This window comes from Emys orbicularis, chromosome 8 (assembly GCF_028017835.1).
Source record: "Emys orbicularis isolate rEmyOrb1 chromosome 8, rEmyOrb1.hap1, whole genome shotgun sequence".
Classification (NCBI taxonomy): domain Eukaryota; kingdom Metazoa; phylum Chordata; order Testudines; family Emydidae; genus Emys; species Emys orbicularis.
In genome coordinates, this window is record NC_088690.1 from 70,301,959 (window position 1) to 70,324,766 (window position 22,808).

At 51.3% G+C, this 22,808-nt stretch overlaps 1 protein-coding gene across 5 annotated transcripts in view; it reads left to right on the forward strand.

The window, feature by feature from the left end:
- Positions 1-1,725: 1,725 nt before the first annotated feature.
- NOS1AP (nitric oxide synthase 1 adaptor protein) overlaps positions 1,726-22,808 on the forward strand; it is a 146,985-nt gene continuing 125,902 nt past the window's right edge. For all 5 annotated transcript variants that reach the window (XM_065409711.1, XM_065409714.1, XM_065409712.1 and 2 more), the window contains exon 1: positions 1,726-1,880. In XM_065409711.1, the coding sequence (XP_065265783.1) occupies positions 1,776-1,880 (105 nt within the window). In that variant the 5' untranslated portion in view covers positions 1,726-1,775. The remainder of the gene's footprint in view (positions 1,881-22,808) is intronic.

Below are 22,808 nucleotides of genomic sequence, written 5' to 3' on the forward strand. Positions count from 1 at the left end.
TTTTTTTTCTAGAACTGGAAAGGACCCTGAAAGGTCATCAAGTCCAGCCCCCTGCCTTCACTAACAGGACCAAATACTGATTTTGCCTCAGATCCCTAAGTGGCCCCCTCAAGGATTGAACTCACAAGCCTGGGGTTAGCAGGCCAATCCTCAAACCACTGAGCTATCCCTCCTCCCTTTCACAGAAGCCAGTCTTATTGGGCTATAAATGGGTGTAGTACCAATGTACCAGTGCTTCTGTAGCTGGTTGGGAGAATGAGTTATTCAGTACAATAGCTGCCTGTTATCAAAGCTGTTTAGTCCACTTCCTGGATCCCAATAGGATCAAAGCTGTTTAGCCAGAAATATCAAAAGCTTTCTCAAGAGAAATTGACTCTTTGGGTGGCTGAACAGAAGAGGTTCATGCCTTTGTCCAGACATATGGTACTGCCAGAATCAAGTGTTCAAAAGCATGAGTTAGGATCATGAGACTAGCTTAAAAATCAAGAGATTTAAAAAAAGCAGATGTGGGGTTCCTTTTATTTGCCTGCTGTTTTCTGACCCTGTAGGAGTCACTTGGGTCATGTTTTCTAACTTCTGCTACCCCATGGGCTAGAACATCACATTTTTTACATGAACACTGAGATTCTCTCATAATCACAGGGCCCTGGACTTGTGATAAAATCATGAGTTGCCAACACTGTAGGCAGCATTTTCAGCAAGTGGGTGTAAGTGGCATAAAGGTGCCAGGTGTGAGAGAGAGCAGAAGGGCAGAGTAGTTAAAAGAATGACAGGGCCAGATGAAAGCAGAGGCACTCTAGGTCCATGCCTGGAGCCCCAGCTCATGGAGTCATGTAATCACAGCTTTAATTTAAGTGTGTAGCCATGGCTGAGCCTACGGGTTTTGTTGCCCAGATCAGAAATCGTTTTGGGTGCCCTGTGAACGGCCAAGGGGTGCATAGGCAGGACGGGACTAAAACACTCCTCAAGTCTGATTTGATGCCTCCTGAGGGTGATGTGGTGCTTCCAGGGTGGGGGCCAGCGTGGCTCCCCCAAGGCTGATCCTGTTTCTGGCCTTAAGAGATGCTGAGAGTGTCACGGGTGCAGGGACCTCTGGGAGCGGACCCTGCTCCACGCATCGCAGTGGGTGACTAAGCCTAACTCGCTGCTCTGGGCCCGCCATCCCCGTCCCGAGAGGATTCTGGGCGGGGGGGGGGGGGGAGCAGGCCCAGCCCTCCCGCCCCCCAAAGGCATTCCCAGGCTGCTGGGGGGGCGCTCCTGCCCCTCGGGCTGGGGAGAGGCGGTCGCTGGGGCCCCCCGCACCAACGCTCCGCTCCGGGGTCAGGAAGCCGGCCGGGGCGGGCCTCAGGCTGCTTTCCTCCCCCCTTGGGCCCGCCATGCACCCCCCGGCTGCAGGGCTCGGCAGCGCCCGGCCCCAGCTGACCACAGCGGAATGGGCCGGTACCAGCCTTGCCGGGGCACGCGTCTCGCCACTGCCCGCTGGGCCCATTGCCATGGCAACCGCCACCCCAGCAACACCAGTGACGCGATCCTGTGGGGGAAGGGGCTTCCTGGCAGCTCCTGCAACGGCCCTTCCCCCCGCTCCGGCCCCGCTGCCTGTCTGGCCGGGCTGGCATTGCGCATGCGCCCCGTCCCACCCCCTCGCCTGACGGCCACTGGCTGCCGGGGCCGGGCGGGGGCTGCGGTCGCCCCGCCCGGGGGAGGAGGCAACGCGACGCCGGGCACGGGGCGTGCTGAACAGGGAGCCAGGCGCTCCCGGCCCCGCCGCCGTCACTATGCCCGGCAAGTCCCGCTACAACCTGGTGGACGACAGGCACGACCTGCGCGTGCCGCTGCACAATGAAGACGCCTTCCAGCACGGCATCTGCTTCGAGGCCAAGGTGCGGGGCTGGGCGCTGTGCGGTGCCCCGGGGCGGGCTGGGCGCTGTGCGGTGCCCGGAGCGGCTCGGCTCGGCTCGGCGCGGGCTGATGCACATGCAGGACCTAGCCGAGGGGAATGCCCGTTTCCTGGTCCCGTGCCCTGGACTCTCCCCAGGCGGGGCCGGGAGCCGCGCTCAGGTGGCGGGGTGCGGCTATGGCGAGCTGCCCGGAGCCGTGTGCGGCCCGCACCCTTCCCGGCAGGCAGGCGGGTTGCCTTATCTCCAGCGCTGAGCGCGGCTCTGGGCAGAGTCCGCAGCGCCCTGCGCCTCTCTCCTGGAAAGCGCTGGTACCGCGGGCCGGGTGTCGGCAGGTGGGGAGCGGGCGGGCCGGGTGTCGGCAGGTGGGGAGCGGGCGGGCCGGGCACGGCGAACTTCAGCAGGTCGCCAGCGCAACCATGAGCGTAGGACTCGGAGTCGGGCTCTGGCTTATGGCTGGTATCAGGTGGGAAATGTGCCCTGCTTTGCCTCTCCTAAGCCAGGAGCTTGGTCTGTATTAGGGGTTCGCAGCACGATGTGACCTGCCACTTCCATTAAAACATCAAAGGCATTAGAGGGCAAGGCTATCTCGGGAAAGGTCAACACCCCCACCGCTCTGGCCCGGCCAGGATGGTTTGCTACGGAACATTATTAGTCTACTTTTTAAGTGACTCAAGAAGCCCGGCTTCCACCATATCTCTGGGGAGTTTATTACTCAGTCTAGCTTACACATTAGGGTAACTTGTACTTCCCTTTGTCCTTTTATCTAGACATGAAATGTGTTAATATTCCTATTTCTTATTAGTCTGTTGGCCCAGAACATCTGTGGTCTGGCTCAGGTTTGGAGTAGGTGCAAAGAAGCAGCTGAATTGGACAGTGACCATGGAAAGATCAGTTTTGCTGCCCCTGTTTAGATCATTGGTCCATTTAGTTTTTGATGCTGTTTCTGGCAATGGCCAGTGCTTGATCTGAATTTTTTCAGAGGAAAACAAACTTTTCCTATGCTACAAACCTGGCCAATTTATATAATTTTATACAAGGTTGGATGGGGGGGGGGGGTGAAAGGTTATCATTTCAGCCCTGTTTTTTGTCTCAGTGGCCTTCCTCTGGTTGAATGTTCTGCATAAAGAATTTTTATTTCTTCTTCGTTGACTGGTACTGCATATGCATCCGAAGAAGTGGGCTGTAGCCCACGAAAGCTTATGCTCTAATAAATTTGTTAGTCTCTAAGGTGCCACAAGTAGTAAAGCATACTGTATCTCCTTGGAACTGCAAGGTGGATTCTTGAGAAGGCAGAATGGAACTGCCTGGATTGAAATTTTACTAGAACAACTAGGTGAAAATGGCAACAGGAGATTTCACAAGTGATCAGGATCTCTATTGTCTCTCTTATCTAAATGACACTGCTGAGGACAGGACAGTTGTTCCTCACCACACACTAGGGGCATTTGTTCCATCCGGACTCAGAGCAGAGTGCTTCCTGTAGCACCCATGCCTGCCTCTAGACACTCCATCCGAGTGTTGCTGACCAACTTGGCTCAAGAGCTGGCAACAGCACTACAGCTCTTCATGATTTTGAACTTCTCTGCCCCATTTCCACTCTCTCCCACTCTGAGCAGGCCTGTGGCAATTTGTAACTTAGGCTAGGTCCACACTACCCGCCTGATTCGGTGGGTAGAGATCGATCCCAGAAGCGCTCCCCCGTCGACTGCGGAACTCCTGCTCGCCGAGAGGAGGAAGCACTGTCGACGGGGGAGCTTGCCTGCGCCGCGTGGACCCGCAGTAAGTAAACTTAGTTCGATCTAGGAAACTTCGACTTCAGCTACGCTATTCTCGTAGCTGAAGTTGCGTTTCCTAGATCGATCCCCCGCCCCAGTGTGGACCAAGCCTTATACCCATCCTGATCTAACTACCTTCATTGCCCTCTTCTGGATTAATTCTGTCTCTGCTACAGTCATGGAACTAAAGCTTAAGCTTGTTCTCCAAATAAAGTTGGTTTGCAGCAATGTGGTTACAACAGTTGTAGTTCTTCTCCTTTTTTCACGCATCACTTTATGCTCTTTGCTTTTTAATTGCTGCTGCATGGTGAGTGTATGTTTTCACTGATAAAGGACTTGCCTCCATGTGCACAGCTCCCGCTGATTACAGTGGGCTTTGGATCAGGCCCCATATCTTTTTCCCAAGGGTTTCTTCAAGTTACAAGCCCCTTGGTGTATAAGGGAAATTTAGTTTGTTTTGGCAAATGAGCTCTGCCCTAATTTCATCTTCTGTCCTGCTCTTTTAACATCCACCTTAGGTTTCTATAGCATTAGCTGCCTAAACAAAACAGCTTAGTGAAATCTGCCGTTGATACTGACTTGTTCATTCTCTTAATCACTAATAAATGTCCCATCATGTTGGGTGCTGTACAAACTCAGAGTAAGACTTTTCAAAAACACCCAAGTTCCATTTACAAAATCACGTCGTAGGTGCTTAGTCTAAGTCCCATGGCAATTGGGAGCCGAAGGCCCTAAGTAGTTTTCACCATGGAATTTAGGCTATGATGTCACTTAAGTGCTTTTGCAAATTGTACTTCCAGTCCCTGTCTCAAAGCTGAGATTCTAACAGTCTTGCAGTCTAATTTCTAAGACAAGGCATAAGTGGATTTAAAAATAGGAGAGAGGATGAGGGTAAACAGTAATAAGATCACACGGTTACACAGGTTGCCTAATACACAACTTAAGGAGTCTGATTCAGTTTCTCTGCCTTTCACTGGTCCCCATTTTTAAACACTTTATTTACTAGTGAATTAATCCCCTGCCTATTTCTGCTGTTACTAACTTCCTCCTTTGCTTAGCTTTACTGATTTTTAAACCTTTTTCTGCTTTTCATTTTTAAAACACTTTTTATGAAAATATTTCCCTGTCATGTCTTTCAATTAAAAAAAAAAAAAAGTTGCCTCTACCTTCTTTCCTTGCTCTCACCCATCCCAAAGTCCAGCTGCATCCCTCTGCGAGTTCAAGTCCCTTTTACCAGATACAGTTTCCCACTGTAACGTAGTGATGTCAGTGGGGCTTTTGAGATGCTGAAGCTGGGTACTCAGGACTCAGGGCTGGATTAAGGCATAGTGACTGCAGTCCCATGATATGCTGGGACCTGTGTTGTGGTGTATCGGGCACTGAATTGTGTTAATCTGATCCTGAGAGAACCCTTCTGGCCTTAACTCACTCTCCCCCCTGGGCAGAGCTGGGAGCTGTTATAGACCACTCTTTGGAAGGGGCAGGATCCTGGTCCCATGTGATTGGAGGCAGAGGAGTGCTTTAGTCCTGCTCCCCCACCCCATATTCCCTCTTTGGAGAGGCACCTTCTCTGCTGCCACTGGACAGCCCAGAGGAGAGCTGGGGCCTTCTGCCAGCCTCCCCTGTTCCCAGGGAGGGGACTCCTCCCAAGAAGTATGGGGAACAGCGGGAGCCTTTCTGGCTGGGACTCCTTGCTACTGGTGATCAGATCCTTGCCTCCCTATCCTTCTGAGCTGCCTCCATAGTGCACTGCCATCCTATCTGTCCTTGTACCTCCTTTCTGTAAAGGTTCAAACATTTGTTATTTGGCGGGCCCACTGTGCTGTGCATTTTGTGGTGCAGTGTGGGAGGGCAGGGATACAGGGGGACATGGGTTTGTCCCTACAACTACAGAAGCATTCTTGTTAGTGAATTTGGCAGCAAAAGACCCCTCTGTGTTGGATATTTTTCAATCGCTTGACAGATTTGGTCAGAGTTTCACACATTCTCAACACTGGTGATTCCCTCCCAGACTGAGAAAAATTTGGTGATTCCTCCCCCATGACCTCTGACCCTCAGCAGGTGGCATTTGGTGACCGTGTCTATAATAGGGATAGCTGATCATGGAGTTTGAAAGGCAAAGGTATGAAATATTGTCCATCTCCCAATTCAGTATGGTGGGCAGGGCTGTCATGCCGAAGACAGAGGCTCCAGCTGAGGCTACTTTGGGGAAACACCCTATCTGAAGTAATGTTTGACTGATGGGCAGCCGTGACACTTCACTTGTATTGTCAGTTGGTGGGAGCTAACCTGCAGAGGGACAAGAAGGGTGATGGGATGAGAATTTTCAAGGCTTCTGCAGCTGAAGTTGGGTGAGCCTTCTTCAGAGGCAAGCCTCTGTCTTGCTGTGCATTGCACAGTCACCCTGCAGCCTGGCCCCCTGGGAGGGCACATATTCATCTGCATGGGCAATTGGCTGACCGAGGACACTGCTGTGAGGGGTGCCGAGCCATAAAAGAATTGGTCTTGGAGCCAATCTATAATCTACTCCTTGACTGTATGCTGGGGATTGCTGATCATCGTCCACCGGAATTGCCCAGGAACTGAATTCACTCTTCCTTCCCCCACTCCATGGCCAAGTGTGCTGATTGTTACCCTACTCCCTCATCCAACATCCTGGTCCCCCTCTCACAAGAGGTACCAGAGTGGAAGACATTCTCTTGCTCCTGCCCCCACTGAGTGTTCTGCCTTCTCCAAACATCCATGTCGACCTGGGGCATGGCAGCCTGGGAGCCAACTGTCTCATGTGCTGGGTGATGCAGAGCATGATACTGGGTCAGCCCATGTTCTTTTGTCTGTCTCTGGATTTCTCCACTTACTCTGCCCCAGCCATCTGTCTACTCAGTTTCTCCTTGTCACCAGCCTGTCTGTTTCTTCAGAGTGGTGCATATTAACCTTGCTTTCTACAGATATTCTCATTTGCTTCTCTTTCCTTGAAGTATTTTGTGTACTGTGATTTGCATTTACACCAAGGAGCATCCATTTGACCCTGTCTTCCCAAATTTGTGTGCTGCTCAAGAAACTCCTACTGCCATATTGCCTGAGCCATCTGTGTTCTGCATTTCTCCATCCTCTTATTAGATTGGAAGAAATTAAGTACTTATGGCTCCTCTAATTCTTATCCTGAAGAATCCCAAAGCACTTAAATAACATGGCTCATCCACCTCTTAGGGGAATGCAGCAGGTGTTCTGCAGTAGCTTCCCTGCCCAGGAGTGGTGAGAATATCTCTGAACAGAACGGTGGGGAATATTAGCGTGGTGGAATGTAATTACCCACATAGGAGTTTAGCCTGGAGGCCAGGGTTAACATGCCTCTTTTTTCTGAGGAGTGTCCTGGGGTTGTTAATAACTGCCAGCAGTCAGGATCTGTGATTTACAGCCCCTAGGAGGGCAGGAATGGCTCTCTGTGTTTCTGTAGATTAGAATTCTTAACCAGCTTGCTTGGGGCTTTGTGTAGGAGGTGAGCGCAGGCCTGAGTCTGTATTAATTGATTTTACACTCAGACCTGTGCTATCTGCAGCTGCCTGCAAACAGCACTTGTATTAAGATACGTCCCTTACCTGGAGTAATCGGTACTCTGTTGTACCCTGTTACACTCAATTCTTAATACTGATCAGTGAGCTCTGCCTGAGCGAGGGCCTAGCTGGGCCATTGGGATGGGGGATTTGAACCCTGGCCTTAGGTCACCGTTGAAAACCACGTTTTTTGGTTCATCCAAGTCCCCATTTGTCTCCTTTGTGAACCCATTGCAGGGCCTGATTGATTGAGCTGCTGGGGGCCCCACAGCTGGACGAGCAGGAGGTGCTGCAGGCGGCTCCGGCTGCTGGTATTCACTGGCCAATGGGCTGAGCCCCACCTTGCCTCTCTTTAGTAGTACCGCATAGCTCTGGTGTAGCACTCTTTGTCACAAAGGCCATCAGTATCCCATTAGACAGCCCCCCCTTTGATACGGGGCCTTTCTTTTCCCCTTCTCTCCAGCAGCACCCTGGGGAGAGCAGCAGGTGGTAGGTGAGGAAAGGGGATGGGCTGGCAGATTGCAGCACCATGGGGCACATAGGGTGGCTGGGCCTCTAGCTCCTGAGAGAGCTGCTCCCTCCTTTGCCAGTGTGCAGTAGTGCTGAGAACTGCACGTGCTCACAGGGCGCCCTTTCAGTCCTCCTAGGGGCAGAATCAGGCTGGCCCCAGAGCCAGTGCACCATTGTGGAGTTCACCCCCACCTCCCGAGCAGTACTGGGGCCCAAGCAGGGAAGCAGAGGTGGAGGGAGTGAGGAGCTGGCCATCCTGCGATGGCCAGGAGGCAGCAGGTGGCCTGGGAGGGCAGGGGCTGCTGGTGCTGGTTGTCAGAAGGAGTAGGGGAGCAGTGGTGGGAGAGCAGTGGGTTCACAGGAGCTGTTGGCAGAGGGGGAAGAGCCTCAAACTCATTGAGTGGTTGATCTGACTTGGGAGAGCAAAAGTGTGTGTGGGAGGTGTCCAACTGCCAGCTGTAGCCCCACCACTTATTCTGGGCACCAGCTGCCACTGATAGGCAAAACTGTGGGCGGGGGGGCAGGCTGGAATACCAGCAGGTCAGGACTGAGTTGCATTGGCACAATGGTGAGACTGCCTGCCTACATTTCAGCCCCTTACTATTGTTTTGCTATTAGTAGAAGCACCCACAGATTGATTCACTGATTGTGATGACTTGCTGCTCCCACCCAAAAACAAAGACAAAGTACTAGTACACCAGCTCGAAAGCAAACTGCAGCATCAAATATGGCATAGTCAGGGCAGAGCTAAAGAGATTTAATTTGAGTTCCTTGCATCTACTGAAGCTGCTTGCAACCATATGGTCTGGCTTGGGAAATTAAACTAGAGTTAAGTATCTTCCAGGGATTATGGTAATCTATTTTCTAGAGAGAAATCCAATAGTTGGCGAATCCTGCTCCATCTTCTCAGGGACAGCAATACATTTCACACCTTTTGATATGTTTTTATTGTCCATGTCTCCTAGCATCACAGCTCTTAGTGCATCTGAATTTGTCTTGATCAGGCTGATGGGAAGCAGAAAAGTCGGCTCCAGGGAAAACCTTGCGAGTGGGTTTTTAGTTTTGTTCTGCACACTGTGGCTTGCGTTCTTAGCATGAATTCAAAAGCCAGACCTCTTAAACTGCTGAAGCTTTGAGATAAAAGGACCCTGAGCTGCACTTTGTCATGGGGGAGCTTGCGCAGATTCCCCACTCTCTTAAAGATTTCTTGTTACTCTTTAAATATCCATTTATTTATTTAACAGTGCCTTCTCTGCTGATCCTTCCTCTTTCTAGCTCCCACAGTTCCTCTAGAGCAGTGGTTTTCAAACTTTTCTGAGGACCCAGTTGAAGAAAATTGATGCCTGTGACCCAACGGAACTGGGGATGAGGGGTTTGGGGTGTGGAGGGGCTCAGGGCTTGGGCAGAGGGTTGGGGTGCAGGGTGGGGCCAGGAATGAGGGGTTCCAGGTGTGGGAGGGGGCTCTGGGCTGGGGCAGGGGATTGGGGTGCAGGAGGGGGTCAGGGCTCTGGGGTGGGGGTGCAGGCTCTGTGGTGGGGCCAGGGATGAGGGGTTTGGGGTGCAGGAAGGGCTTGGGGTTTGGGGGGGGCTCAGGGCTGGGGCAGGGGGTTGGTGTGTGGGGTTGGGATGCAGACTTACCTCTGGTGGCTCCCGGTCAGCGGCACAGCCGGGGTGCAGAGGCAGGCTTCCCGCCTGTCCTGGCACCGTGGACCGTGCTGCGCCTGAAGCGGCCGGCAGCAGGTCCGGCTCCTAGGCGGAGGTGTGCAAGCGGCTCCGTTTGGCTCACGCCCGCACGCACTGCCCCCCCCAAAGCTCCCATTGGCCAGTTCCAGGCCAATGGGAGTGCAGAGCCGGTATTCGGGGAGGAAGCACTGCGCGGAGCCCCGTGGCTCCCCTGCCTAGAAGCTGGACCTGCTGCTGACCAGAGCGACCCAGTGCCTTACATGCTGCAACCCACTACTGGGTCGCGACCCGAACTTTGAAAAACGCTGTTCTAGAGGATCAAACGCTTGCTTGTTAACCTCCTTCTTTACCTTTTAAAACAACGCTGTTTCAGAACAAAATCCAGGAACTACAGACTGATCCTTAGTGTAGTCAACCTCAATCATTTGAAAATCATGAATCAGGTTCCAAAAAATCATAAGGGTGTGGTTTTTTGTTTTTTTTTAAGATCAAATCCTGTTTTCATAGAATATCAGGGTTAGAAGGGACCTCAGGAGGTCATCTAGTCCAACCCCCTGCTCAAAGAAGGACCTAATCCCAACTAAATCATCCCAGACAGGGCTTTGTCAAGCCTGACCTTAAAAACCTCTAAGGAAGGAGATTCCACCACCTCCCTAGGTAACCCATTCCAGTGCTTCACCACCCTCCTAGTGAAAAAGTTTTTCCTAATATCCAATCTAAACCTCCCCCACTGCAACTGGAGACCATTACTCCTTGTTCTGTCATCTGCTACCACTGAGAACAGTCTAGATCCATCCTCTTTGGAACCCCCTTTCAGGTAGTTGAAAGCAGCTATCAAATCCCCCCTCATTCATCTCTTCTGCAGACTAAACAAGCCCAGTACCCTCAGCCTCTCCTCATAACTCATGTGCTCCTGCCCCCTAATCATTTTTGTTGCCCTCCGCTGGACTCTTCCAATTTTTCCACATCCTTCTTGAAGTGTGGGGCCCAAACCTGGACACAGTACTCCAGGTGAGGCCTCACCAATGTCGAATAGGGGGGAACGATCACGTCCCTCGATCTGCTGGCAATGCCCCTACTTATACAGCCCAAAATGCCGTTAGCCTTCTTGGCAACAAGGGTACACTGTCGACTCATATCCAGCGTCTCGTCCACAGTAACCCCTAGGTCCTTTTCTGCAGAACTGCTCCCTAGCCACTCGGTTCCTAGTCTGTAACAGTGAATGGGATTCTTCCGTCCTAAGTGCAGGACTCTGCACTTGTCCTTGTTGAACCTCATCAGGTTTCTTTTGGCCCAATCCTCTAATTTGTCTAGGTCCCTCTGTATCCTATCCCTACCCTCCAGCGTATCTACCACTCCGCCCAGTTTAGTGTCATCTGCAAACTTGCTGAGTGCAGTCCACGCCATCCTCCAGATCGTTAATGAAGATATTGAACAAAACTGGCCCCAGGACGGACCCTTGGGGCACTCCGCTTGAAACTGGCTGCCAACTAGACATGGAGCCGTTGATCACTACCTGGTGAGCCCGATGATCAAGCCAGCTTTCTATCCACCTTATAGTCCATTCATCCAGCCCATACTTCTTTAATTTGCTGGCAAGAATATTGTGGGAGACCGTATCAAAAGTTTTGCTAAAGTCAAGGAATAACACATCCACTGATTTCCCCTCATCCACAGACCCAGTTATCTCCTCATAGAAGGCAATTAGGTTAGTCAGGCATGACTTGCCCTTGGTGAATCCATGCTGACTGTTCCTGATCACTTTCCTCTCCTCTAAGTGCTTCAGAATTGATTCCTTGAGGACCTGCTCCAGGATTTTTCCAGGGACTGAGGTGAGGCTGACTGGCCTGTAGTTCCCCGGATCCTCCTCCTTCCCTTTTTTAAAGATGGGCACTACATTAGCCTTTTTCCAGTCATCCGGGACCTCCCCCGATCGCCATGAGTTTTCAAAGATAATGGCCAATGGCTCTGCAATCACATCCGCCAACTCCTTTAGCACCCTCGAATGCAGCACATCTGGCCCCGTGGATTTGTGCTCATCCAGCTTTTCTAAATAGTCCCGAACCACTTCTTTCTCCACAGAGGGCTGGTCACCTCCTCCCCATGCTGTGCTGCCCAGTGCAGCAGTCTGGGAGCTGACCTTGTTCATGAAGACAGAGGCAAAAAAAGCATCGAGTACATTAGCTTTTTCCACATCCTTGGTCACTAGGTTGCCTCCCTCATTCAGTAAGGGGCCCACACTTTCCTTGGCTTTCTTCTTGTTGCTAACATACTTGAAGAAACCCTTCTTGTTACTCTTGACATCTCTTGCTAGCTGCAACTCCAAGTGTGATTTGGCCTTCCTGATTTCACTCCTGCATGCCTGAGCAATATTTTTATACTCCTCCCTGGTCATTTGTCCAATCTTCCACTTCTTGTAAGCTTCTTTTTTGCGTTTAAGATCAGCAAGGATTTCACTATTTAGCCAAGCTGGTCGCCTGCCATATTTACTATTCTTTCTACATATCGGGATGGTTTTTTCCTGCAACCTCAATAAGGATTCTTTAAAATACAGCCAGCTCTCCTGGACTCCTTTCCCCCTCATGTTATTCTCCCAGGGGATCCTGCCCATCAGTTCCCTGAGGGAGTCAAAGTCTGCTTTTCTGAAGTCCAGGGTTCTGCCCTCTGGCTTTTGAGCTCCCCTGGTCACCCCTGATGCGTGTGTGACACTTGCAATACTGCCACCTGCTCCCACCCCCCAATCAGTTTATAGTAAGGCTGCTTTGTCCCCTGTTGCAGGAGCTCTTGCTGGGGCCCCATCTTGGATTGGGGCTTCATTGTGCTGGGCACTGTACAAATATTGCCAGGTCTTTAGGGCAGGGGCTGTTTTCTACTATCAAATGCAGAGTTTGTGATGTGGGAACTGATACCAACCAAACTCATTTCCTATGGGATCATCAGACATTTGTTAGATGGGAACAACTCTTAACCCTGCTGCGCTAGGCTTGTTCTTTAATTGGTCACCTCCAGGCAAAAGGCTCTGTGTCCCGAGGCATCAAACCCACCTATATGTGTCAGCGTGACATCTTTCGGAAGGAGGCTACTTTCTGGAAAGAGATGTTTATTAAATCCAGTTCTGACCTTTGTGGAGCTGACACAGACAGGGTCTCTCCCTTTCTGCACATGTTGCTGAGAGTGGCAAAATATCCCCCTCTCATGCTCCTCTCAGTCTGGCAAGCCCTTGATTAAAGGGACAGCTCCCATTAACAAAATACAAGTGAACATGAAATAGTAAAACAGATCCCTTCTAAATCGGTGGTCGGCAATTTAAAGTCTTTAGATCCACAGCCCAGCCCTCTTCTACTCTAGCCACAGCAGTACTTGGGGGAAGCATGCTTTTATCTTCTACCCAGACAGCCCATACAGGGAAACCTAGTATGGACAATGCCAAGTGGATTACACCAGTGCCTGTAACAGCAGTGAGACACTGGGCATCAGGATTCTTGATTTTTTTCTTCCTGGCTCTGGGAGCATTTTGTGGTCTAGTGGTGACTGGCAGCATAGCCAATCTAACAATGGCCCTGTTTGGGACAGCTGTGGAGTCTGAACTTAGAACCTCTGGATGTAAAATCATAAACCTATATCACCTGAGCTAAAGAACCAGCTTCCTAGCATGATTATGGGTTGACCACAGTTTGTAGGGACTAATCGTTGTTGATGTTTGGTGGCCTGTGTAGACTGTTATGTGAGGAAACCATGTACTGCCAGTGCTGAGCCTGTTCTGCAGAGAGGACTGCAGGCTTCAGCGCTGCCACTGAGAGAGGGATGGAGGCTTCCTACGGGCAGGAAGGAGATGCCTGGCTGAGAAGCAGCAGTACAGCTGGCAAAAGGCATGCCAAGTTGGGCCCCAGGTTACCAGGCGAATGGTGGGAATGGCTCTTTGGAGAAGGACAGGAATTTATTCAGAGATTAGTATTATTTATTGTTACGCTGGAGTGCATAGGAGTCCTAGTGCCCTGCTGGACCAAGGCCCTGTTGTGCTAGGTGCTGTACGAACACACAACAAGATGATGGTCCCTGTCCTAGAGAGCTTAGATTTGTGAGAGTGGTGTTGGCTGGGCAGCGGGAGAGGGAGTCGCATGATAAGGGGACCTGGTGGCATCCCTGTCTGGCAGGGAGCAGGTCTGCCTAGCACATGGGGCTTTCAGAGACATAGAACATGGGTGTCAGCTGGATACTCTCAGCCATGGCTCATTGGTTAGCAAGGGGCTTTGGCTACACGACTCAAGTAAAACGTGTTTTAACGCCACCCCCAAGGTTTAAGTGGGGCTTACATGGCCCCCTCCTCCCCAAGACTTAGCTCCTCCCACTAAAGGGAGCGGGTCCTGGGGGTGGGGTGGTTATACTGCATGGGCTATGGGGCGGTGGAGGAGAAAGGAAGGGTTTTTTCGTATGGGAAATGTTAAGCTCTCTGTCTCCCCAGGTGACACACACACACCCCTTGTATGCATGACCCACTTCTCTGCCCACAGCTTCCCTGCTGTCTCCTCCTGGCCCTCATTCCAGGCACACTTCTTGCTCCTGGAGTTCCCTGCACTCTCCATGCTTTGCTAGTGTCCTGCCACCCCTAGAGACCTCCCCTTTCTGAGAGTGCTGCTCCTTCATCTGCCACTATTCCTGCTCCTGTCTCTCCCAGGCCCTACTCCATTCCTCGCTGCAGATTCCTCCCCCCAAAACCTCTGGGCTGAGCCCAGAAGCCAGGTTACAAACATACAGAAATACATAACATTTCTCCTTGTTCTCTTAGAACAACTCATTATCTCTTAGCCCCCCTCATTAACTCTGCCCCAAGTACTGAGATGTCTGCTCCAGGAGTTCTATGGAACACAGCAAGTGTGGGGCTTCAGGCCAGGCTGTTAAGAGACCAGGACTGTTAGAGCCTAAAGAGTGTAACGTGTAAATTACAGCTCCATCTTCCAAACATCTGTGACTTCCCAGGAAAACTCGGGCCTGGGACGAGATGCAACAGGCAAAACCTCCAGAAAGCTGGCTTATTTTTGGAGAGGATGCAGGGAAGAGGGTTTGAAAAATCAGGCTTATGAAGGAGAGCTAACTGCTGTATCCACTGTTGGGGGAGAGCTCTACACCTAATTCAGGCATTGTGCTTCAGCGCTAATCAAAATATAGCGCAAACCCGGCCTAGAACCTTCCCCATGCTGGTACAGAGAAGCGGATAGACATGTCCTGCTCCAGCATGTACCCCTTTGTAAGTTTCTCTCTTTTCCCCACCTCTGGGCTCAGCCCTGAAGCAGGGGTCAGAAGGGGTTCGAGAAACCCAGGAAGGGAAGGGGAATGGAGCGGGGCCTGGGAGGGGCAGGTGAGTAGATAGGTACTTTCCAGACTGTGACTATTACAGCCTAATGAACAGGGATTAAACTCGCACTTAACTCAGGGATGCCTTTGTCTACCTAGGTCTGTTCGAGCTCTTGTATCGTGCGTATACCCTGTGTATAGCGAGACATAGTGACCGAGGGAGCCTCTGCCACTTCTGGTCCTTATTTCTTTTTCTTCTTGTCCCTTCCACTCCCAGGGGGAAAACAGGGTGTGGATTTACAAACCAGCCCTGTTTGTATTAGAGGAGGCAGGTGGAAGAAGTGGAGGGCAGTGTGATGTGCTCAGGGCAACTTGTGTTGCCAAGGAGATGCGATGCTAGTTAGAGTTTCCTTAGGTGTGATGGTTTTATGCCCAGATATATTGCAGTGCTGTAGTCCAGATGGGCAGGGATCAAGGCCTGTGTCACTGAGGCCAACCAGGATAGGACAGGCTCTCTTAGCCAGCCAGAGATGACCTAGCGCATTGCTCATGGATGCTGCTATGTGGGAGTCTTGGATCAGCAGGTAGTCTGGGAGCTTCCTAAATTGCAGATTGACTTGTCCATATGTGACTGTCTTAACTCAGCAACTGCACCATGGGCACAAGCTGCTCCAAGTGCTTTCTTCTGACACCCAGCATCGCCTCTAACTCCAGCCAGCTGTTCTTCATCTACGAGCTGACCTAGCCAAGTTCGAGGCAAGCTTGTGGTGGGTGGTGTCACAGAATGGGAAGGATAGATAGACTGGTGGGCATTTGAGCTTCTGATGTCTCCCAGTGGTGCATATAGCTGGTGGATAAGACCAGAGAGAATGTATCCTGGTGTGATTCTGCAAGTGAGGGCTCCTATAGCAAACTCTGAATCCATTGTAAGACCACCACCCCTTAAAATGGGTACTATAGAGCAGTCTAATGTAACTTGGCAAGTAGTATGTGACTGAGACCCTTCTCTATCCTGTACTGGGAGTGCACAGAGAATGGGATGCCCTAATACTGAGCCATTAACCATCCCTCAGCCATCGCCCATCTGTACAACAGATGCTACCCATGTGGATCTGAGGATTTAAGGGAGATATAGGATATGTGAGAAATAACATGTAGCCATGCAATAAGCCCCTCAATCCATAATGCACATGCAGAGGGTGAGTTAGGATTGCAGTTGTACCCAAGCTAGTTTGAGGTTTCAGAGAGCTTCCCCCTGGAATCTTGCTGTTCCTTTTAATGTTGTTTTTAATAGTGGCCTGTTGACCATTGCATGTTATGATACAGAGGGATCCCTACACCTTTCTGTTTTGGGCTTCGCTTCTTGAATCTCCCCACTACCTCCACCCCAAATACTAGTTGTCAGTACTTCATCCTGTGTTGACTTCAGGTGGAGCTGCCTGAAGTTAGGGTTATTTCCATGGCATGTCCCGTGGCTGTGCCGTAGGGCTGAGCTGATACCCCATAGAAGCGATCAGCCTGGGTTATACAGTCCTTGCAGAACTAGATATGCCATTCACACCATCTGATGGGGCTGAGCCTGGGGCCCACCGCTGCCACGTGGCTAGGCCAGGCTGAAAAGCAAAGGACATTTCCATACCATTCAGCTAGCGGAGGTCCAACTTCCTATTTCTTTGAGTTCTGACCGTGCGCCGTGTGATCTGACTCAACTTCCCCTCTCCCTCCTCTTTAAACAAATTGCTGTGTTACTGGGAAACTAGTCCCAGAGGAAGAGCAAGGGGGTGGCTGAGAGGAATGCACAAATACAGGGGGCTGGAGCACCATATATCCGAGCTGTATTGTGCAGATTCCAGCCCGTGGCCGTAAAGCTGCTGTGGGAGGGGGAATCTGTGTGGAGAGGGAGCCTACCCCTGCTCTGTTCTGCAGCAGTGCAATTGAAGGGGCTGCTGTTGGAAGCTGTGTGCCTCTTCCTGCAGTACAGCTCTGGAGCTCAAAACAGCGGGGGGCAGGGGCTCAGAATACAGCAATTCCTGTAGATCCTGGGACAGCCACAGGCTTCCCCCACTCATACCACCAGCCTGCAGTGGGGGGCTGGGTTCAGCTTCTCTCCTTCCTCCTCCCTGCCCAGGCTCTCACTCTTCCCCCTGGGATTTCCTGGTGATCCCATTGGAGCTGGAGCATTAGGCTGACAGTGATGATGGAGTAGGAATGAGAAACATCCCCCCACTGCTGGCTCAGTGACTTCCCAGCTTGCAAACCAGAGGAAATCCAGATGGCATCACATCTGTGCTCTCCACCTGACTGTCAGGTCCCACAAGCTAAGCAGTGTGGGGTCTGCCCCCCCACAGCTGGGAGAGCCCCCTGGACATGGCAGAAAATGCTGCTGCTAAAACAGGTGGCTCTCCCTTCTGTGGTTGGTTCTGAGCCAGTGCCCGAGCTGGGTCTAGGGGGTGTTGTGTTGCTTTTCAGGTGACTTAACCCTGCTGTCCTGACCCCTTGTGGTTACTAAAGAGCAGAGAACATCTGGAGAAACCAGCCTCCTTCTCCAGCACTGTGAGTAGCAGTTGCAGTGTGGTTGGGAAGAGTGGGCTGGTAACTGCTACGCGGTCACAGGGCAGAGGGGAGAAGCGAGGGGAACAGGATTTGCCGAAGGAGTGTGTGGACAGGATGTAAAGCCACAGGCTCTGGTGAAGTGGTGTGTGCAGAGGGAGGCTGGAGCATCTATTTACCAATCCACTTAAGTCCAGGAGCTCCAAAGCATCAGGAAAGGCTTTCCCTCCTCCCCCATGCATGGCATTGTGTGCGTGGCAAATTTCCCCCAGGCACAGCACACCTGCCCCACCCGCCAGTGGAGCTGCAGGGGAGTCAAGCAGGCATTCGGCAGAGCCACTGGGGCCCACTTCTGGGTGCTCAGGAAACAGGAGTTTTTGCAGCTCAATGTGGAGGGAACATGTTGTCTGGGGACAGAGCAGCCACTGGGGGACTGGTGCTGGCTAAGCCCTGCCTCTCTTGACCAATGTCTGAGCACTTGGAGCGGCCCTTGCACATCCTTGGACTCTTCTGAACACACTGGGCCCGAGCATCACATCTGTGATTCACTCCACGGAGGGGAGCTAGTGGGATCTTGGACAGACCCAGCTTTGCAAATCCCTTGTGCATCCAGCCCCTAGATGTGTGATCAGATGACTGCTTGCTCTTGCCCAAGGCCTTAGTGTCCCTTCTAATGGCTGTGTGTGGCACCTGGCATCTCCCAGTGTGCACTGGCAACAGGAGGGGGCTGAGCTTGTTTCCATGGCCAGCATTTCTCCTCCTGCTGCTGGGAAGAAGGTGCTGGTTGCTGTAGCCTCTCCTTCCCAGGTGGGTAATCAGTGGCAGGCGAGTGCTCCTCATCACTAACATCAGTGTAGTGCTTTGAAGGTTGAAGCACTTTGAAGGCACTGTAGAGATACATGTTCTAATGGCCATGGAGAGACGATTGTACTTTGCAGTGGCCACCCAGTTGTTTAACTCCCACATCTGGGTTCGGGTGGGCAGGCTTGTTTGGGGGTGACCCCCAGGCTCAGACTGAGGCCACAAGCTCTGGTTTCTTGTTCCTCTCAGGATTGCTCCTTCCTATAGCTTCTTGGTCACGGGTCACTTCTGCCAGGGTGCTCCTGGATGGGCAGGCCTCCAGTGGGCCAATGTAAATGGACAGTGTTCCAGGTCTGACCTCTGCACACCCTGCCCGACTGGCAGGTAGGCAGAGTGCCTCTTGTTTGGATGGTCCGGATTGCCATACCACAGGCTCACACTGTGCTCCTCCATGCCACCTCAGAGCTGACTGGGGCAGGTTTAGATGCCTGAAAAGTGAAGAAAATTCTTTCTCTTCACAAAGAATGTCAGAATCTGGAAGTTGTTTCCATTTTGTAGGAATCCAAACGGAACCATTATTTTGGGGGTGGGGTTCTGACAATGGCTTTACAGCAAAATTGCATTTACCAAAAATTTCTGTTTTGGGGAAATGAAATGTTCCAGTAACTATTTCAGTAACAGTTTCCTGAAAACAAAGACACTTTTTGAAAGTTGTTTGCAAAATACCTTGTCTTTTGAAGTTGCTTTTTTGGGGGGACCAGATCATTGGTCAGGGTCAGCAGCGTGGTTAGATGTTGATAGATGTTTGGCTGTGTGTGTGTGTGTGTGTTCCCTCTGTGTGCCGCCCCAGCCCTGCGCAGACAGCTGGCACGGCAGACCTCGAGCGAACCACCCAAAGACCACAAGATATGTTAAGGGACGAAGGCACCCAGCCAGGTTTATTGTCAATGAAGTATGGTACTAGTATACCGCAGACTCTACCGGACCACTAATACATGTATGCCCATAACAATGGACGCAGCTTAGTGAACAGCGGGACTTTCCGTTCCTCCCTAGGCTAGACAAAGATACTTCCTCTGAGATGCATCTTTATATCCCAATACAAACAAGTTAGTACTGCCCCTCTGACATAGTTAGTTACTGCCCCTTGACATGGCTAGTTATCACCCATCACCTTGTACATGTTGGTTCAATCAAAACATCTCTATTATGCACTGTTATCCTGACCTTATCTTTTAGGAGGGGTCCGTGTGTTCCTGTTATCCTTGGGAAATGTTTTTGTACCATCCTTGATATCGGGATGTTCTGGTATCACTTGATATCGGGATGTGTTTGCATGAGTACTCTGTGCTTAGCACTTCTTAGGAATGTGCATTTCTGCTAAATCAGCCCTGTTCTTGCCAGATTCTCTGATTAGATCCTGCCTCATACCAGGCCTCTGATACAAGGGCTTATGTCTCAGGCTCTCTTCCTACTACAGGGGGGAAAGTATTTTGAGTAGCTTGAAGTCCCAGTGATTAGCGCAAAGTTGGCTGATCCATGCTGCTTCTGGGAGTCCCTGGCAAGTCTACCCATCTTCCAAATGGTGGTGTCAGGAGGCTTACCTGGGCCAGGCTTGCCCCATGGAGAAACACAAGGGGGTTGTGCTTTGAATGTGTGGGCTGCTAATTGGCAGCCATCCATCTCTGGGAACTAGGTGCTGTGTTGTCCTCGCCAGCTGCTGTACCTCTCCTTCTCTGGCACTCTCAAAGGCCTAATGGACCACCTCAAGAGCCAGACTGTAGGAGAGAGCCCACCCACTCACTCGGCTGGGAAGAGGACATGCTTTGCTTCCAGCATCAGGGAATGGGGTTCGCCAGATGGGCATGTGCCTGCACTTCACTAAGCTAGCTGCATTCTTTCCCCCCCCCCACCCCCCCCGTGAACGTGTGCACTCTGCTGTGTCCCATTTAATTCCTCTGAGGCCTGGGTTCTCGCCCTGGGCTGGGCAACAGCAAGGGGAGCAGCAGGGGTGCTCAGCCAGGCCGTTCTGGTAGCACAGTGGTGATGTCAGCAGCGAGTGGGGCTGCAAATACACCCTGCAGAATTGGTGCTTTGTGTTTGCTTGTCCGTGTCTCTGGGTGATGTAGCCCAAAGCAGCTCCTGGGGTTTGCAATGTGACTGCTGCCTTTGTAGCATTGCCAGAGCGCCTCATTATAGAAAAGATCCCCCCCACGGCCCGTTCATATGGCACTTCCTTCTAATTGGAATGATGGGAGGGCTGAGCCAGACGAGGCCTGTGTGCAGAATGTCGCTGCTGGAGACCGAACAGGAGTGCTTGAACATGCCTGGCACTGTGCAGATGAACCCATTGATGTGGCCTCTCTTGGCAGCGCAGACTGCCAGCTAAACATGCCTGGTGGCCCTGGCTGTTGTTTAGTCCAGCAGCATTGCTGCCTGCGGAAAAGACCAGGACAGCAATAGCAGGTGTGACTCTGGGTTGGGATTGAGTGTTGTTGGCAAAGCTGTGTGCAAAGAGTCCTACCATGCCAGAGTGCCCCAAACTCCCTGCCAGCATTTTGAGTGCGTTCTCTGCCTTTCCACTTCTCTGTCTGCCACAGCGAGCGGCTTAGAGCTTGGCCTCTGCGACATGCTCCTGGACAGGCATTAAATTTCAAAGCCTGGCATCTGTGCCGACTGGCAGAAGGTGCCACGCTCTGGGAGCATTGCAAGGGCACAGACCTGCCCCATAGTGTGCTGGAGGTAAAGTAGGCCTAGGGGGCAGGGACGCTACTTGGATGCCCCAGCGTTGTCCACATGACAGCTGCTACCTGGAGAGATGAGCGTGAGGAGTGCTGATGGAGAAAGGGAGTCGGTAGGCTGCCAGCTGGAGGTGGAGTTCATTCAGCCATCTCTGTCCTCTCAGCACCTGGGTGTCTGCCTGCCTTGCCGTGGCCACAGGGGCTGCTCTGCCCGAACTGGGAAGGCTTCATCTGCTTGTGTTTGCCCTCGCTCTCCTCACGTGGGGCTGAGATGTCACCGTGAAAGATCGTTTGTTCACAGCACATGAAAGGCTCTTGCTCCCTCCTGAAATGGGGCTGCGGATTTGAAGGCGATTATTCCTAAAAGCCCAGATGTTGGCGAGCTGCATCCTGAGCCCTCGGTGTGCTGTGCACATATGGCTTCTCTTAATGCCCTCCAGGCTTTGCAGAGGGCTGGTTCTTTGCTGGTTCGCTTTGTCAAACCACTTACACACACACACAGCTTTATGTTCCTACCTTTGTCCTGAGCTGCTCCCCTCCTCCTCCAGCCCACCGAATCCTGGTTGTTCACAGCTCCCTATCCAACCAGGCCCCTGAAGTCTACAGCTCCAACACTCTGCACACAGTGCTGACAGAGACCAGCCAGCAGAGGATCGGGGCCACTGTGAGCTTGAGCCCATTCTTGTCCTGTGTTTATATAACTGAAAGCAACAAGGCATCCCTGGGAGCTACAGAACCCCAGACCAAGGTTCATGAGTGTCAAAGGGAAGGGGCCTCCCATCTTGTAACGTAGCACTAAGGTAGAGTGAGCTCTTCACCGGCCCAACCCCACTTTCCGTGGTGAGGTCAGCTAAACCTGCGTCCCAGGTGTACCTGTGGCTAGGATATGGACTTTTCTGCATGACCTGGAGCAATGGTTCCTTTAATGGCAGAAGGCAACTGAGAAATTAAGACTGCTACTTTGATTGTCCCATATGGTACCCTGCGTGTCACCAACCCCAAGTTGAAGTGTTGTACAAACACTAGTGTTATGTCTCAAGCACCCTGTGGGGTAGATGAATATTATGTCATTAGCAACAAAAAATGTCGATTGTAGTTACAGGACAGAGGATTCTATCCTGAGAAGCAGGGACTCTGGCAAAGATTTGGGGGTGGTGGTGTATAATCAACTGAACATAAGCTCCCAGTGTGACATTGTGGCCAAAAGAGCTAATGCAGTCCTGGGATGCATCAACAGAGGAACGTTGAGTAGAAGCAGAGAGGTTGTTTTACCTCTGTTTTGGGCTCTGGTGCTACTGTAGCTGGGAATCCTATGTCCAGTTCGGATTTCCACAATTCAAGAAGGATGTTGATAAATGTTGATAAATCAGAACTGGACACTGGATTCCCAGCAACAGTAGCACCAGAGAATGATTAAAGAGCCATGAGAATGATTAAAGGATTAGAAAACCTGCCTTGTAGTGATTAGGCTCAAAGAGCTCAATCTGTTTAGTTTATAGAGAAAGCTAAGGGGTGACTTGATCACAGTATACAAATGCCTACCTGAGGGACAAATATTAAATAACTGGCTCTTCAGTCTAGCAGAAAAAGGTATAACAATCTGATGGCTGGAAGTTGAAGCTAGACAAATTCAGACTGGAAATGAGGCATAAATTTGTAATAGTGAGAGTAATTAACCACTGGAACAATTTACCAAGGGTTGTGGTGGATTCTCAATCACTGACAATGCTTAAATCAGGACAGGATGTTTGTCTACAAGATCTGCTCTAGGAACTATTTTGGGCAGTTGTCTGGCCTGTGCAATACAGGAGCTCATACTAGATAATCGGAATGGTCCCTTCTGGCCTTGGAATCTATGAATCGGTGAATTATTCCACATTACAGGTTGGGAGGAAAGTGTCAATCACTCAGTATGAATCTGAACAAATCAGAGCTGGGAATAGAACGGGAGAGTCCTGACTTGCAGTCCCATGTTTCAACAACTAGACAGGCTGTGTTGCTATG